General features: G+C 44.5%; 1 protein-coding gene across 8 annotated transcripts in view; it reads right to left on the minus strand.

The window, feature by feature from the left end:
- The window catches only part of COG5 (component of oligomeric golgi complex 5), a 276,711-nt gene that overhangs the window by 512 nt on the left and 258,682 nt on the right, over positions 1 to 17,517 (minus strand). For 7 of the 8 annotated variants that reach the window (XM_069461710.1, XM_069461711.1, XM_069461709.1 and 4 more), the window contains 2 exons: positions 6,971 to 7,097; positions 6,398 to 6,477 (listed from right to left, as the gene is read on the minus strand). The exons of the other annotated variant lie outside the window; for it this stretch is intronic. In XM_069461710.1, coding sequence (XP_069317811.1) covers positions 6,398 to 6,477; positions 6,971 to 7,097 — 207 coding nt within the window. The remainder of the gene's footprint in view (positions 1 to 6,397; positions 6,478 to 6,970; positions 7,098 to 17,517) is intronic. 8 annotated transcript variants of the gene reach the window in all.

Raw genomic sequence — 17,517 nt, forward strand, 5'->3', positions numbered from 1 at the left:
CAAGCAGCTTGTGCCTGTGCTCAGAGCTTACCGGGGGGCAGGCTGCACCTTGGAAAGGCGTGCTCAGGAGTGCTGCATGGCGGGGCCTTTTGGCCCGCACAGGAACACTAGCCGGTGCATTATATTCCTGTTAGATGAACTATGAACAACCCACAACTAGAATAACGCTCTTGGGCTCTAATTTTTGGCAAATAGGTGATGAGAAAGCAGTCTGAATTTAACTGAGGGTATGTGGTACCATTCAGTTATTTATTATTGCGATTTCATGAATTAGATCAAGGGTCAGCAAGCCGCCTGCAGGCCACATCCAGCCCGACACTTGTTCACTTATCGTCTGTGGCTGTCTTCACACTATACTGGCAGAGCTGAATAGCTGAAGCAGAGACCATATGGCCTGCAAAGTCTAAACTTCTCTGACCCTTTATGGAAAAAGTTTGCCAGTCCCTGGACCAGAGATCATCTGTTTAAGTGGAGCTAAAAAGAATGGTTACAAGATTGTTAATTTTTTATTATTGGTGTATCTAAGTCCCAGGTATACAAATCGATTTTTGTCATATTTTTTCCTTCAAAATTTCCTACTTTGAGATTAGAGCATTTCTATAAAGATGTAAGTTAATACCATTGCTCTACCTCACATACTCAATCTCAATCCCATTTTTTTTTTTTTTTTAAAGATGGGGGTCTCTGTCACCCAGGCTAGAATGCAGTGGCATAGTCACAGCTCACTGCAGCCTTGAACTCCTGGGCGCAAGCAATCCTCCTGCCTCGACTTCCCAAGTACTCAGTCCCACTTGATACATAATTCTTTAGTGGTTTTTCAAACACTAAAAATACTACCCCTTGATCAAACCCTCTATTAATTATCCACACACATTTCCTCATCCAGTCCCTCTTCCCGTCACTTCAGTTTGGCCCCTTGCTATCTTGTACCCTAATGACTGCTGTAGCCTCTTAGGTGGTGGTCATCCTGGTGCTGTTGCTCCCCTGTTCTGGTCAATCCTCCATACTGTAGCAAGAGGTCTCTTTCTGAAGTATGATACCACTTGCCATGCACTATTCCCTATAGGACAGTGCCTAGCAACCAACTGAATACCAGCTCCAGCATCAACCTCCTCCCCACAACCCCTTCTGCACTACTGCTGGGTTTTAGACAGCTTGATGTGGCCTAAAAAGACCCTCAGATCATTAGTTCCCATATTTGTGTTCCAATTAATATGCAAAGCAGATTCACTACACTTGTGACTATTAGCTCAACCCCACTGCCAACCCAGGGAAAGACCAAGGGTGTTTGTTTGTTTAGTACTTTGAAATAAAGATGTCTCTACCTAGCAAGGGTAGGGGCTGGCAAAAGGCTTGTTTAGCTTTGGCCACAGTGAATGTCTCAGTTAATGTGATGATGTTCTCACAAGACATGTTCTCATAGGCCTTTGCACATTATCTTCCTTACCTGTGGGATGCCCTTCCTTGCCTTCTTCCTTGCACAGCTCTTTATCTCATAGGACTCAGCTTCAAATGCTCCCTTTTTTACAAAAGCCTTTCCTAACTCCAAGCAGCACAAAAGAATGGAAACCACCCTAGAGTAACAAAATTTGTGGAAAGGTCTGACTTCTGTATCAACAGCCTTGACTTATTAATAGCAGGGTCCAGGCATTTTGGAATCCCTGAAGGCAGGCTCCATGTTCTGCTAGAGCATGTGTACTTTAAATTAGTTATGCAGAGGGATGGACAGGCTCATATTTAAGCAGCATAGTTTTTTAGGCCGGGCGTGGTGGCTCATGCCTGTAATCCCAGCACTCTGGGAGGCCAAGGCAGGAGGATGGCTTGAGGCCAGGAGTTTGAGACCAGCCTGAGCAAGAGGGAAACCCCATCTCTACTAAAAATAGAAAAATTAGCCAAGTGTCATGGCATGTGCCTGTAGTCCCAGCTACTCGGGAGGCTGAGGCAAGAGGATGGCTTGAGCCCAGGAGTTTGAGGTTGCTGTGAGCTGTGATGATGCCACTGCACTCCAACCTTGGCGACAGAGCCAAGGCTCTGTCTCAAAAAAAAAAGCAAAAACAAAAGCATAGCTTTTTAAATAAGATGTAAGTTAATACCATTACTCAGTTGACATACTCAGTCCCAAGTCCCATCTAATACATAATTCCTAACTGGCATGCAAGATGGAATTTAATGCTCTTAGAGAATAATTATGAGATGCCTCGGTTCTAGTCAGAGCTGACCCTTGATGGAGCTATTTCTCTATGAAAAACCTTGCTTTTAGTAATGCTTGTCTAGTTGCTATGCCATCCTGGACAACTGCCCCTTATGCCCCAAATGTAGTCCCTACAGATTCATATGCGGTAGAGAAATCCCTATAGGCCCAACTGTCTTCGAGACAATGCTACACGGATCAGTCTGAGAAATAAAGTACCTGCGGCCTCAAGGCCACGGGTTCCCCACCCGTCTACTCTATTTAATAAACGGACAAAATCCAACTTAGCACTTTCACTGGCATTTAAAAGGATAAGAAATCATATAAAATATACAATATGTAGAAGTAAGCTCAGAAATGAGGTTGGTTAGATTTTTTTTGGTATTCATCACAAACATCAGAAGCATGGGGTAAAAAACAGATTAAGCTGCCCTCCCACACAAAATCAGAGCAAGATTTTCAAGCACTTATTAAATTATTTCATTTGCTTCAGCAAAACATTAGCTTTCTTGGAAGTCAGGCCAAGCATTATGTAATAGTCTTAACTCTGGTTTGTAACCAAAATAAGTAGATTATTGAAATTATCCTTATTGGGGAAAAAACAAAACAAAGCACACAATTAGTAGAGGAATGGTAACATGGCAACACTGCTCAATGTGACAGAAACTAGCCAAGTGGAGGTTTTCATAGAAAACCAAGTTGGTTTTTGTCAGGCATGAAGTATTCAGTGTGATTAGCACTGAACTGTAATACAGAATGACTTATAGATACGCCACACGCCTCAACAGGCAATTAACCCCGGGCTTTTCCCTGGCTCCATCCTCCCTCTTGATCCCATCTCAGGCACTCAGTTCTCGGAACTGGTGTCTAGTGACTGGCTACCAGGGGCAGAAACATTCCTCTCCATCAACGGGGATCTCGGAGTTTTGCAGGCGTGTGGAGGAGCTGAGGGGACGGGTCCCAGCCTGCAGGCTCTGGACCACGGCCAGGGAGCAAGGGATCCAAGGAAGCGTGGGCACAAGCATTCTCCCATAACCATATGGACAGAAGTATCACTAGGCTCATAAAGTCTGTGAACATTTTTGACATCATGAAAGTGTACTCCTCCTCAAACAGCCATCACAAAAACAGCTGCTGCTCCACTGCAGACATCACGCAAGAGTAGATGGATTTGAGGCCAACTGCTACCACTTCCGCAGAGCTTGAGAAATCTTTGCATCAACAACTCATTAGAAATACACCTATTACGTACCCATATTAACTGAACAAATTTTAAAAAAGACCTTTGAGGACCAAACCTCAAAACAAAACAAAAACTCATTGTTCATTTTTACTGAAAACACATTTGCCATTCACCGCCCCGCAGGTGCTAGCCAGGCGGCCCCTCTGCACCTGAGGGCGCACGCGTGTCTGCAGCACCTGCCTGGTGGGGGCTGAGTGGGGGGACCGCCCCCACTGACACCACCTGGCCCCGTGAGTCGGTGATTACTCTGATTTTTAAAATTAACTTGACTAGTATTCATTCAAGCTCTGGAAAAGCATCTGGCGTCAAAGGAGACTGGAAGGCAGGAGAGTTCATTATTTGCCATGTATTCAGCAGCAGCAGTGACACTCTCCTCAGTCTGCCCTACTTTATGACAACCTGACATATTATGCCGGGAGGAGCAGAGTGAGTATACAACAAGGTTTGCCCCAGAAGCTAAAACAAATTTACTGACATTTAAAGAGCAGTACTCACCCTCGGTTTATCTACAGGGGAAAGAAATTCACCCAGGGATGCTTCAGTATGCAGGAACAAAATTAGTTTTGCAATAATACACAAGAAAGAACATTCTCTAGGACAAAGGTCCCTCCTTGCCAAGAGCCTGGGGTGCAGCAGAAGTGCAGTGTTTTTGGAATCCCCCAAGGAGGGCTCAATTTTCTGCTCAGGGCATGAAGGTTCTGGAATTGGCCATGTGTGGAGGAGGGATGGGTAGGCCTTATTTAAAAAGCATGACAGTATTTCTGAGCATGATTTTCAGTTGCTAAATATAGGCTTAGCAACAGCTCTGCTGATGAAATCACTCAGGAGACATTTTTAAAGAGAAGCAAAAGAAAACAGATTTGTGATGTACCCACAGCAGGACAACTGTTGTGGATGAACTCATTCCAACTTGTTAAGAAGACAAAAACGAACCCTGTTCAATTAACTGAATCCTCTTCTATTACCAAGTGTGTTGCAGCTGAGTGAATCTTTGGGACTCAGGAAAAAATCCACACAGACGTTGCAAATCCCCGAGTTAGCCCCGGGCCCAGACTCCCTCATCCGAACCCGCACTGGCTGGTGGGAGGCTCACCGGGCAACTTTGCCCATTTCTGGATCAGACACTCGGAGCTGAGCAACAGATACACAAGGAAGCAGAGCACGGGCCTGAGCTAATCTCTTCATCTATTAATACACAGGTGCCCACGGGCCAGGGGCTCACGTGGGATCTGGGCACCAAATTTAAGGGCTCAGTGCCACTTCTGGAAACAGATGGGCTGATGTTTCCTAATAATCTCACAGCTTCCTCGGCAGAGCCTCCCACCTGACAGCTGGAATACGTTTCCCGATGCCGGTGGGTCGCACCTTTTGCCTCTCTGTGGACCTGCCCGAGGAGCTGTAAAAATCCTGACGCCAGGTCACAACCCCAGAGATTCTGAGGTAGGCGGGCAAGAGTGTGGCCTCGGTCCGAGGATTTTTCGAAGCCCTGATTCTCATGTGCACACATGGCTGAGACCCCCGTCACCACTTACCCCTCTGGCTTTGGGGAACCCAACTGTCACCTGCACTGAGGCTCAGACGCCGGCCTACCGGGGGGCCGTACTCTCAGACCAACAGAATCCGAATCCCCTGGGACAGCTGGGAATAGCTTCACGAATTCAGTGGTACAACTGACTAGCTGTGGAGAGTGAGGGCGACACAGGAGTGGGAGTGACGATTTAAAAGTTTTTTTAGCTTGGCCGGTTAGGTGATGGGGAGCTCCCAACCAGCACAGGGAATACAGGAGAATAAGAAGGCTTGAGAGGAAAGATGCCTTATTTTGACAGTTTTGGGGTTGAGATTTCTGTGGGGTATTTGAGTGGTGACATATGACAGCAAGCGTACTGGCCTGAGGCCCTGTGCAATCGGGTAGTCACAATGCGGCCATGGAGGACAGAAGAGGCATTAGGCACGAGTCTGGACGAGCTCACCTATGACCAACGCGCAGACAGGATGAGAAGGACAAAATACGTGAAATGATGGCATTTCACGTACGGAATGGATGGAAGAAGACAACTCAGCAAATGACAGAAAAAAAAATGGCTAGAAGTTAGAACAGAAACAGAAGACGGTGGCGTTAATGGAAGCCCAGAGAGGGCAGGGCTGTGCCTCAGTTTACTTTGTACCATCAGTTCCTAGCATAGGGCTTCGCAGGCCAATAAAATGTGAGCCTGGCATCAGCGGCAACGTGTTGAGTCAGTTTATGAGTTTAAAGAAGGAAATGGTGTCAACTCTAGCGGAAGCTGCACAGCCGTGAGGTAGGAACGGGAACCTTAGGTGGCCGCGGGTGCCTGGTGATTTCGGGGAGAGCAATTTCAGAGGAGAACGCTGATGGAAGAGAGGCGCTCACTAGGCCATCTGTGACAGTCCCAGCATCCCACCTGGCAGGCCTGGGGGCCATGGGGCAGTGTGTGCCCACATGTGTACATACATAAAGGCACTCGTGGGCACTACTGGAGGACACATGGGATCTAAGTGGCTGCTGGATTGTCCTTGTTTCCTATGAATGACTATGTCCCACTTGGGTGTTTTTAAATGTTCACTCACATCTCTCTTCTACCAATTCAATAACTGCAACACATCAAAATGAAGCAGAAACTACGGAGCTAGGGCAAGTCTTTTCATAGCGGAGGTTGGTGTTCAAAGCTAGCAGTGCAAGGTCCGTAGGCCTGCACGGGGCACGTGGATCACACAAAGAGGATGTGGAAGGCTTGGAAGTGAAAGCAAAAGCAGAAGTTGTTATGCCCAACAGTCCCGCCTGTTGGTGCTCAGCACGCTGTGCGCCCGCGCAGCGAGGTGGCCTGCCGCAAGGAGGCGCACTCGCACGTCCACGGCCCCCCGGGCACTGCTCCTTCACCCGCCCCTGCCTCCCCTACCTCCCTGGGCTTCCAGCCCAGACGGTGCCCCCGGGCCCGTGGCTTTACCTGATGAGGAGGAGCCTGTCCTTTTCAGACGGATGGTCGTCCAGCCACTGAGAGAAGCGTGCGTGGGACCACTCTGCCTTCTGCAGGGTCAAACACAATTGGAGAAGAGGCAGCGCACACCTATTCTTCAGTCAGTGGCAGCAAGTGCCGCCTCAAACGCGCCCTCGAGGATCCCCAAGGTGAAACTGCCCCGACACCCCCCCCCCCCGGGGGAAGCGTGCAGAAGGTGGCACCAGCCTTGGCCCACCTTCCTGACTACCAAGGAGCCTTCTGGATTTGCCAGCTGATGGTGGCAAAGCAAATGGGGCCTCCATCAAAAGAGCTTTATGCACACAAATTACTTGTGTTATTATTATTTAAAACGGCAAATTCTGGATTCATCAGGTAGTGTCTTACACTGCTTAGAAAGCAGACGCGGGGCAGTGGGAGCTTTCCTCCCTAATCTCTGTTCACTGTCCAGGACGGACGTCCGTGACAGAGCCGGGCAGGAGAGGGAAGCCACTCAGGAGGGGGCTCGGGACTCACAAACGTAATAGGAGGACTCACAAGAGGGTTCTGGCTTGACTTCATTACCTGGAGCGGGGACTTCATCTCAGCAGGTGCTCTTGTGAACAAAAACTGAATGACGATGCTGAAGGGAATGATGTCCCCGAGTGTAGGACTATTGGCCACATTTTCACTTGTCTGGAAGAGCAGTGGTCTACAAGAAGCAGCAGCAGAAATTATTTCGTGCTGTTCAACACTGAAAGAAGCGATTTGGCGGGAGAATCATTCTGCTTGAATAAGGACTTTCTTCCTAGACTGGCCACTGAACGACGCCCCCACTTCTTCACCCCCCCGAACCCGTTCAGTCCTGATACACAATGAGCGTGAATGCACCCCCCCAACACACGCCCACGTTCTCACAGGCTCATCTATCCTTCAGCGCCTTCCTCCACTCCTACTTCACTGGTCTGTGGGTCCAACTTGACTTCCAGCTCGCTCAGCAAAATCACCTCAGAGCTCATCTAATTTATAGGCTAAACTCAAAGCACAGAGCAAAGCCGTCAAGTAGTGGTAACGAACAGATTTGTATCTGAGGGAAGCGTGCAGAAGGTGGCACAGGCCTTGGTCCACCTTCCTGACTACCAAGGAGCCTTCTGGATGTTAGCTTTCATTCAGTCTCATTCACTGAAAGCCAATAGTCCTTCTACCTTTCGTTTTAAACAGAATTCTTCTTTTTTGGCCTACAATCTAATATGGATAAACTCAAACATTTTCTCCACAACTTTTTAAAAGGGCAATTATATCTCTGTATATATGAAATTATGACATTGCTGAATATTCCATCAAAAACTTGTGCCAGCTCCTTTATGCTAGACTCCATGTGTGGGTTACACTGTCCACATCTTACGGGAGGAGGACGCGAGCAAATCCACTCCACTACCAGTCACACACCACCTGTGCAAAGGGCTGGCAAGAATTATTGGAAACTATTATCCCTGGGATGCAAGGATGGGGCGACATATGCAAATCTATAAATGTGACACATTACAACAACAGAACAAAAGACAAAAACTACACGATCATTTCATTAGATGCAGAAAAAGCATTTGACAAAATGAAACACCCTTTTATAATAAAAACTCTCAACAAATTAGGTATAGAAGGAACGTAGCCTGCTTTGGGAAGAACACTGCCCAAACTGTGTTTTCCTCTAAACTCCACATCAATCAACACAGAAGAGGACTTCTGTGGCCAAATGTGGGGTTTTCCCCATATATACCACATAGTGGACACCAGCTATGTGTCCTCTAATTCAACTCTGACACTATCTACCTGGAGATAGCATCAGATCCCACAGGGTGAGGGCTCATCCCAAGATGCCCCACTCCCCACTGTCCAGACACCAGTCACAAGTCTGGGCCTTGGAGCTTCTGACCGGCCAGCTTCAAGATGGGGTTCCCATGAATCCCCCTCCCTCTTTTGGCTCAATTAATTTGATAGAGTGGCTCATGGACCTCAGGGAAACACTTATTACATTGACCTATTTGTCATAAAGCATATTACAAAGGATACAGATGAAGAGATGCGTAGGGTGAGGTACGGGGGAAGGGGTGGGAGCTTCCAAGACCTCCCGGGGTGCGCCACCCTCCAGGAGCCTCCTCGTGTTCAGCTCTCTGCAAGCTCTCTGAGCCCCGCCCTCTTTGGTTCTTACAGAAGCTTCATTATTACATGGGCATGATTGACAACCATGCAGAAATGTGATCAGACCGAAAGCACATGGTCTAAACCCAGCAAGGCCTGTCCAGACTCTTCCTGGCCTCCCTGTGTAGCATCCCTCCCTCCAGGGAATGAGGCAGGACCCTCTGTGGAATGAGGGTCTTTTGATCCACAATCAGATTAGAGTCCTGCCTTGGGCAGGTGAAAGGATTACAGGAGAAGGCCAGAGAGAGAGAGATTTTTATATCTCCTGAGGCTGCTCCTGAGGCCTAAAGTGCCCCAACATAACAAGAACTATGGGAGTTATGAGTATCTCTATTTATAGATGACATTATCTTATGCATCAAAAACCTTAAAGACTCCACCAAAAGAACTGTTAGAACTAATAAACAAATACAGTAAAAGTCACAGTATACAAAAATCAACACACAAAAATCAGTACTGTGGCTGGGCGCGGTGGCTCACGCCTGTAATCCTAGCACTCTGGGAGGCCGAGGTGGGCGGATCGTTTGAGCTCAGGAGTTCGAGACCAGCCTGAGCAAGAGCGAGACCCTGTCTCTACTAAAAATAGAAAGAAATTATATAGACAGCTAAAAATATATATAGAAAAGATTAGCCGGGCATGGTGGCGCATGCCTGTAGTCCCAGCTACTCGGGAGGCTGAGGCAGGAGGATCGCTTGAGCCCAGGAGTTTGAGGTTGCTGTGAGCTAGGCTGACGCCACGGCACTCACTCTAGCCTGGGCAACAGAGTGAGACTCTGTCTCAAAAAAAAACAAAAAACAAACAAAAAAAAACCCAAAAAACAAAAACAAAAAAAAAATCAGTACTGCTTCTATACAATAGGATGAACTATCCAAGAAAGAAAAAAATCAATACAATTTACAATAGCTACAAAAAATAAAATGCTGATGAATTTAATCAAGGACGTAAAAGATCTATACACTGAAAACAATAAAATATTCATGAAAGAAATTGACAAAGACATGATTAAATGGAAAGATATTCTGTGTTCACTCTACATGATTTGAAACTATATTACAAAGTTATAGTAATTAAAACAGCATGGTAGTGGCATAAAAAAAAAGACATATCAATCAATGAAACAGAATAGACAGCCCAGAAACAAACCCACATACTTATGGCCAATTGATTTTCCACAAACGTGCCAAGAACACACATGGGAAAAGGGCAGTCTCTTCAAGAAAGGGCATTGGGAAAACCGGATATCACATGCAGACGTGTAACACTGGAGCCGTATGTCACACACTATGCAAAAATCACCTTGAAATGGATTAAAGGCTTAAATGTAAAACCTGAAACTGAAAAGATACTAGAAGAAAAAAACATAGAGGAAAAGCTACATGACATAGGTCTGGGCGATGACTTTCTGGATTTGACCCCAAAAGCTGGGGCAACAAAAGCAAAAATAGACATTTGGGATTACATTAAACTAGAAAGCTTCTGCAGAGCAAGGGAAACAATTACAGTAAAAAGACAACCTACGGGATTGGAAGAAAATATTTGCAAGCCACACATCTGATATGGGGTTAATATCTAAAATAAATAAGGAACATAAAGACTCAATAGTGGGAAAACACATAACTTGGTTTAAAAATGGGCAAAAAACCTGACTAGACATTTCTCCAACGACAACAAGTATGTGAAACAATGCTCAACATCACCAATCAAAAGGGAAATATAAATTAAAACCACAATGAGCTGTCACCTCAAACCTATCAGAAAGGCTACTATTAAAAAGATAAAAGATAAAAAGTGTTGGTGAGGATGTGGAGAAAAGGGAACCCTTGTACACTGTTGTTGGTAATGTAAATAAATATAGCCATTTTGGAAAAAATATACAGAGGTTCCTCAAAAAACTAAAAATAGATTTATCATATAACTCAGTAATCCAACTTCTGAGTGTATATCCTAAGGATTTGAAATTAGTATGTCACAAAGATACCTGCACTGCCCGTTCACTGCATCATTATTTACAATAACCAAGTTATGGAATCAACCTAAGTGTCCATCAAAGGATGAAGAGATAAAGAAAATGTGTATCTACACAATGGAACAGCATTCAGCCTTTGAAAAGAAGGAAATCCTGTCATTTGAGACAACATGGATGAATCTGAAGGATGTCACGTTCAGTGAAATAAGCCAGGCACAGAAGGACAAATACCACACGATCTCACTTATCTGTGGAATCTTAAACAATAGAACTCATGAGGCAGAGTAGAATGGTGGGCACCAGAGGCTGGGGGGGTGGGAGGAACGGGGAGGCGTTGGTCAAAGGGTACAAGGTTATAGTTAGGAGGAATAAGACTTTTGAGATCTGCACAGCACGATGGCTATAGTTAATACTAACACATTCTACATTTCAAAATTACTAAGAGTAGATCCAAATGTTCTCACCACAAAAAATGAGTATTTAAGGTGATATGTTAATTTGATTTAATCATACTACACTGTACACATATATATAATATCACTTTGTTCCCCATAAATATATACAACAAACTTTACATATGTTAACTCACTTATTCTTCCAAATAACCATATGAGTTAGGTGCTATTACTATACAACCCTATTTTACAGATGGGTAAGCTGAGGCATAGAGAGATCAAATAAAAGCTAGAAGTGGCAGAGCAAGGATTCAAACAAACCCAGCAGCTTGGCTCTTATTTCTGCGATGCAGTCTCTTCTAGGATATTAACTGTAGCAACTATTCATCCTGTTTTTAGAATAGATACACTGATTCACAGCCAGAAACAAAGACCCCTGGAGAAAGTACAATTTCAAACTGTCAACAACTCCTACAGAAGAACCCATCTGACCAAATTAATGTTTGCTCATTCCACGAGAAGACTTAGGGGCGTCAGTCCTCTATGACAGTCTCTGTTACTGAAGAGCAGCTATATGGAATCCTACATTACCTCTACTACAGGGATGTGACTAAGAATTTTGGTCCACCTTATCTCTCAGTACTCCCTATATGAAGCTCCTTAAAGTACTTATAAATACTTTAGAATTAAGTGCTAAGAAATGTTCTACTTTCTCCTAGGAATTGATATATTTCCTTCCTTCTGATAAGAATGAGATAGCTGATTCTGTTGCTCTTTTATCTTTGGTTTCATGAAGTTAAAAGCCAAGTTCGAAACTTATCTATAACAATTAAGTTAGTGTTATGGTTTGGAGGTTTGTGTTTTTCATTATTTTCCTCCAATATATTCTTGATGCAAACTGTAAATGATCCAAGGAGGGAAAGGAGGGCAGAAAGGGAAGAAGGACAAGGAAGGGGGAGCAGGACAAGGGGAGAGGAACAAGCTGACCACTCAGGCCCGTCACGGCACGCCTGGCAGCCTGGCCCACACCAAGGCTGCTGGCTGAGACGCCCGCGTAAGCCAGGTCTGGGAAAAGCCAGCTCATGGGAAAATGCGATCTTTTGGTCAATCACCTGTCCCTTTGGAGCTCTGAGTCACCGCAGCTATTCTTCTGACAAGACCAAATTTTCCACACTAGCCACTAACAGGACGAAAAGAGCTGGGAAAAGCAAAACTAGATTGATTCTGTATTATCCATCACTGACATAATTACATGAAAACATCAAATGCAGACATTTTATTTCTGGTGCTTGTTTTAAGAGGCTGAAAGAACACAGCTTGAGCCCTCCCTTCTCCCTGATTCCAGGTGGAATTTGAAACACTGGCAAGTTAAAAAAAAATAAATCACCATCTGAACTGCTTTATGAAACAAAAAAGAAACTAATCAAAATGTTATAAAATGCAGATACCCCAAATGCCACAATATCATTCTTAAAGGATAATATTCTAAATACAGCAGCACCTTCAAGGTTAAACTTTATGGCCAGAAGGTAGTGTTAATTAGTCACGTATTAGGTCCTATTAGAAAAAATTGCATTTCTAGTAGGGGAGATTCACATTTAAATGACTCATAGCTGTGCAGCTGTCAGTCTCCTGACAGCCTGTCAAGGCCAATCATGAAATGAAGTAAGACGGGTCCTGCTGCCCCTCCATCCACACCCAACAGCAGTGGTGGCCCGAGACAGATCCGGGAATCACCCCCTTCCATGCTACCTGCGACCACCCTATTTTTCACCTCCTCTTGGAGAAGGGTCTGGGAAGGCAGCAAGAGCACTGAGTGTGTACTGGGATCTGGAACCAGCCGAGAAGTGCAAGGGTGGGGGATGGAAACACGAGTCCGTGCGGAGACCAGGGCAGCTGTGTCATTCTCCCTGCACAGGATACGACAAGGGCCTTCGAGAGGAGAGGAGAGTGTTGGAGACCCGTAGGAGGTGAGGGCATCTCCGGAGATTCTCTAGGAGGCCTAGTCTGTGGCATGTGGGACCATGTGGGCCCCAGGAGAGAATGAAGCAGGAGGCTGATGATTTGGGACGCATCGGGGATCAAAGTGGAGAGGTGAGGAAAGCTCCTTTCTCAGAGTCTAAGACTGTCTACCCCGGCAGAGCAGGTGGGGAAGGAGGCAGCAGCTTCAGGCAGACATTCTCTACGCATAAAAGCGCACATTAGGCCAGATGACCCTGGTGCGCTGCCTGGGAGCCCGTATGCCGCAGAAGACAGTGAGATGAGGCATTTCAACAGAAGGAGGTCGCCACCCAAGTGGGAGTTTAGATTCTCTTTAAAGTTTTCTGACCTTTTCTTGGATCATATAAGCATTCAAATGCTGTTCTAGGACCAATCAGAATAAAAACAAACAGAAACTTCTGGAATAAGATGTGGGGTATAGTGGTTATAAGCACAGGCTTTGGGATCAGGCAGCCTTGGGTCTGCAGTTGTGGCTCTGGGATGTCCCACTTTGCAGCTGTGTAGCCCTGGTGGCTTTAACCCTTTCGGAGTATCAACTGCCTCACGGGCGTCATACCTAACTTGTAAGTGCTGTGAGGGCCAAATGAGAAAGTATCAGTGAAACACTCAGCACAGGCTTGGCATATGATAAATGATCAAATAATAGTTGCTAGAAATAATAAAAGTGATGATAAACTAAATGTCCAACACATTTACCTGGGTGCTCTTAGCACTGCCGAAGTATTAATATAATAGTAGCAAAGAACAACGAAACAAAACAAATCCTAGATGGTGGCTGCCTCTGGCTACAATGCTGAAATCTGAAACCTGGAATTAAGAATCCAGAAACCTCAGGGAAACAGTCATTTCAGGGGATGGATTAAGGACCCCAGATTCACAAATAGAAAGAAAAGACAGAACACATCTGGGAATCTTAATGTTAAAAGTGCTAAAAATGGAAGCTGCAGAGATGGCCTTCTTTCAGTTCTGCAAACACTCAGGCACAGAGGTTTGAAATTTCAAGCAGTGGATGATCATCAGTACAAATTGCAGACCTGGAAAACCCTTCTACTCTTACAATTAAAAAACAGCTGACATGGGCTGGGTGTGGTGGCTCACGCCTGTAATCCTAGCACTCTGGGAGGCAGAGGCAGGAGGATCGCCTAAGGCCAGGAGTTTGAGACCATCTTGAGCAAGAGCACCCATCTCTACCAAAAAATAGAAAAATTAGCTGGGGGTGGTGCATGCACCTATAGTCCCAGCTACCCAGGAGGCAGAGGCAGGAGGATTGCTCTAGCCCAGGAGTTTGAGGTTGCAGTGAGCTATGCACTCTAGCCTGGGCAACAGAGCAAGACCCTGTCTCAAAAAGGAAAAAAAAAAAAAAAGACATGAACACAACATTGTAGTTATTGATGGTTCCCTCCTTCCACCATTCCTCAGGCTACCAGGTCCATCAGAATATAGTCCCTATCCCCTGACAGCTTTCAGTGCTCTTTCATTAAGCCTAGATGGTAATGAAGCTTCTAGCAGAGCAGGCTGTGGACACCATCAGGGACAAACTGTCCCCTCAGGAGCAAAGGTACTGAGGCCTGCCTGAAGGCAGGGTCTGTGTCGCTGAGCTGGTGAAGGGCATTTGTCCATTTTCCGTCCTTTGCCTCACAAAGATCTGCACTGACAGTGTCAAGGCTCAGAGCTTTCCATCTTCTGGCCAGAGGGAGTGAAGGCAACAGCCTCATAAACACTACTTAGGGGATAATGCCATGCTGCAGAGAGATGAACAAAGACGGGGTCCGGACAGCTCTGACACATGCGTCATGTGTAGAAATACAAATCACCAGGAGCAAATCACTAATGTCAGCAGCTTTCCGAGGCAGCATTCTGTCATGGGTATGAAAAGATCCCTGTTGCCTGAGAAACTCTAATGTAGACAGTAAAATGCAAATGTATGCAAGAAGCTTGCACTGTCCACTAACATTACTGTCAGGAAGAAGGGCCCTGCGGCAGGTGGCTACATGCCGGGGATGGAAACACGTTCTAGCGTGTGCGTGTTTGCATGTGTGCGGTGGGTGCTGCACCTGGGGTCTGGACTGGAGGCTCTCTGGCTGCCATTGTCACCTCCCTTACTGAAGGGCCCTTGCACTGAGCCTGCTGTCTCCCCCACAGCCCCTGCCTCTAGTTCAGACTGAGGCCTCTGTGGCCAGTGCAACCTGCTATGTTTCTCAGCTGTTTGGCTGCCTGTTTTTCTTCTCACTCCCCCTGACATTGGGTAGTGTTTTAGTATATGTTATTTTTTTTTTTTAGCTCTATTGTTATTTTTAAATGGGAAAAACAATGCAAGAGGGATTTTAAAATAATACTTATTGACTTTTATGACTATAAAAATAAAACTAAGGCATAAAAGTTGAAAAATATAGAAAACCCTAAAAGAAAAACCACTAGTGACAATCCTACTATCCAAAGATAATATTTTAATGTTTTTCCTTTTTGGCTTTTCTTTTCCATACATACAAATACTAATAGTTTAAAAATAGTAGGAATCATACCACATATACTGCTTAGCAGCCTATTTATTCATTTATTGATGCATTAAGGAGTATTTTTCATTTTACTAGATATGAACTAACATCATAATTGTTTATGGCTACGTATATCTGATTCTATGAATGTGGCATCTTTTATCTAACCAGTCCCCTACTGACTGCCATTCAATTGGTTTTGGTCTGATTCAGAACCTCTGATGAAGAGATCCATGAATGAGAGCCAAGGTCTAATACGTACACGGTCACTGGATGATGCCTATTCCTTGCCACAGCCCACAGCACGGATGGAAGCAGTGCACATATTAACAAGAGTTCTCTGTTGCAACTGCTCAGGACTAATTTTGGAGAAGAGACAGATCTCTAACGAGTTCTTTTCAGTAGGCAAAACAGAGGGCCCCTAATTAGGTTATTAGAATAAAGATTGCTCTGTACTGATTTACTCCTCTCTGGGCAGGGATTTGGTGGGACCCTCCACGTGAGTAAGCTTTCCCAAGTCAATTCTCTTCCTGTGACAACTGCAAAGAAGCTGGCAGGGCCAGAGGCTTTTCCAACAACGGTGCAAGGCAGAGGTGGCGGCACATGTTCACATCCCTCTTCTTCTCAAGCAATGGGCCTGAAAACATTCTTTGTAGACCAGGGCTGGATTTGAACTCCATAATATACTATGCTTCCATTTTATTTCTTGATCCAGTTAATCCTAGACTCTTTATAAAATAGTTGTCCTGGTCCCATTAAACGACGGAAAAGTTCTAGGATCAATTTAGATTTCTGTAGATTTAATATACTGAATAGGAATATACCGGTATATGTAAATCTCTGTTGGAGTTTTTCAATTAATTTGAGTTATAGGGAATACTCCATAGGCAAGATACAATTATTATGTGCCCGAGGCCTAGGGAGCTAAGGAGTCATCTGCAGGAGGAAGCTCGGGGATACTGGAAAAAAAAGGTAAAAAAAGCTTCATAGTTTACAGAAAGGAAAATACTCTGTTCCCCACCACTAGAGCAACTCATGTTCAAGAGTTAAGGGCCCTGTGAGAAAGTTGAGAAATTGCTAAATACAAATTATTAATAGATCATGAAACTAATTTAGTGAGTTAAAATAATCAAATGAAATAGAAATGTCAGAGACCATCCCATGATATAAGTGTAATTATTGTTTCATGAACCACACATATGGGTATGTACATAAATTTGAGTGTATTTGAATGTCTGTATGCAATTATAGACCAAATTGCAATAGAAAATATTTCTTACTGTGAGTCATGGTCAAAAGTTTGAAACCCATTACTCCATGAGAAGCTAGATATACAAAATGTGGGATTTTTAAAATTATACACTGATCAATCATTAATTTTTGATTCTATAAATAGGTACTAGAAGGTGTCACGAGAGAATTAGGAGGGTTGACAGAAAATTCCCATCTTAAATGGCTTAAAACAGATTTGGTCTTATGTGAAACACGTTCTCAGAACATGTATCTCAATACCATGATACAACTTTAAAAGTGCTTGGATTAAGGTCATCCTGCCTTGGCAAACAGAAGATAAGCACTATTTTATACATTCGCATGCAATAAACAACTAAATGTGGGACTTGAGACAATAAAAAATAATAGCCTATTCTTAATACAGCAATGCCAAATCACAGCTTTTCTCATCTAGGTGGTTAATATCCTCCAGAATGTTAACTGACGCAGTTAGCCAGGGCGACCTCATTACCCAGCTGGGATTGCTGTGTTATCATCTTACTCAAAGTCAATGACAGTACAGAAGTTTCATTAAGGTTACTTTTATGGTAACTGCTGGCTTGGTAACCACAGGACCTCATAACTCATCCATGTTTGGTTGGTAATGTGGAATTCTACAGCTTCAACAAAATATTTAAATATTTTGTAAAAGATTTAGGCTCATCCAAAGAAGGTACCTAAAAACACCTGTGATCTTACTTTAAGTTCTCCTGAAACCCACTTCTGTATAACGGGCAGTGATCTTTCATTTGGGAAAAAATAAAATTCCAGCTCTTGTGTTGGCATTTAAAAAAAGAAAAAAG

Source organism: Eulemur rufifrons, chromosome 29 (genome assembly GCF_041146395.1).
Source record: "Eulemur rufifrons isolate Redbay chromosome 29, OSU_ERuf_1, whole genome shotgun sequence".
Lineage (NCBI taxonomy): Eukaryota > Metazoa > Chordata > Mammalia > Primates > Lemuridae > Eulemur > Eulemur rufifrons.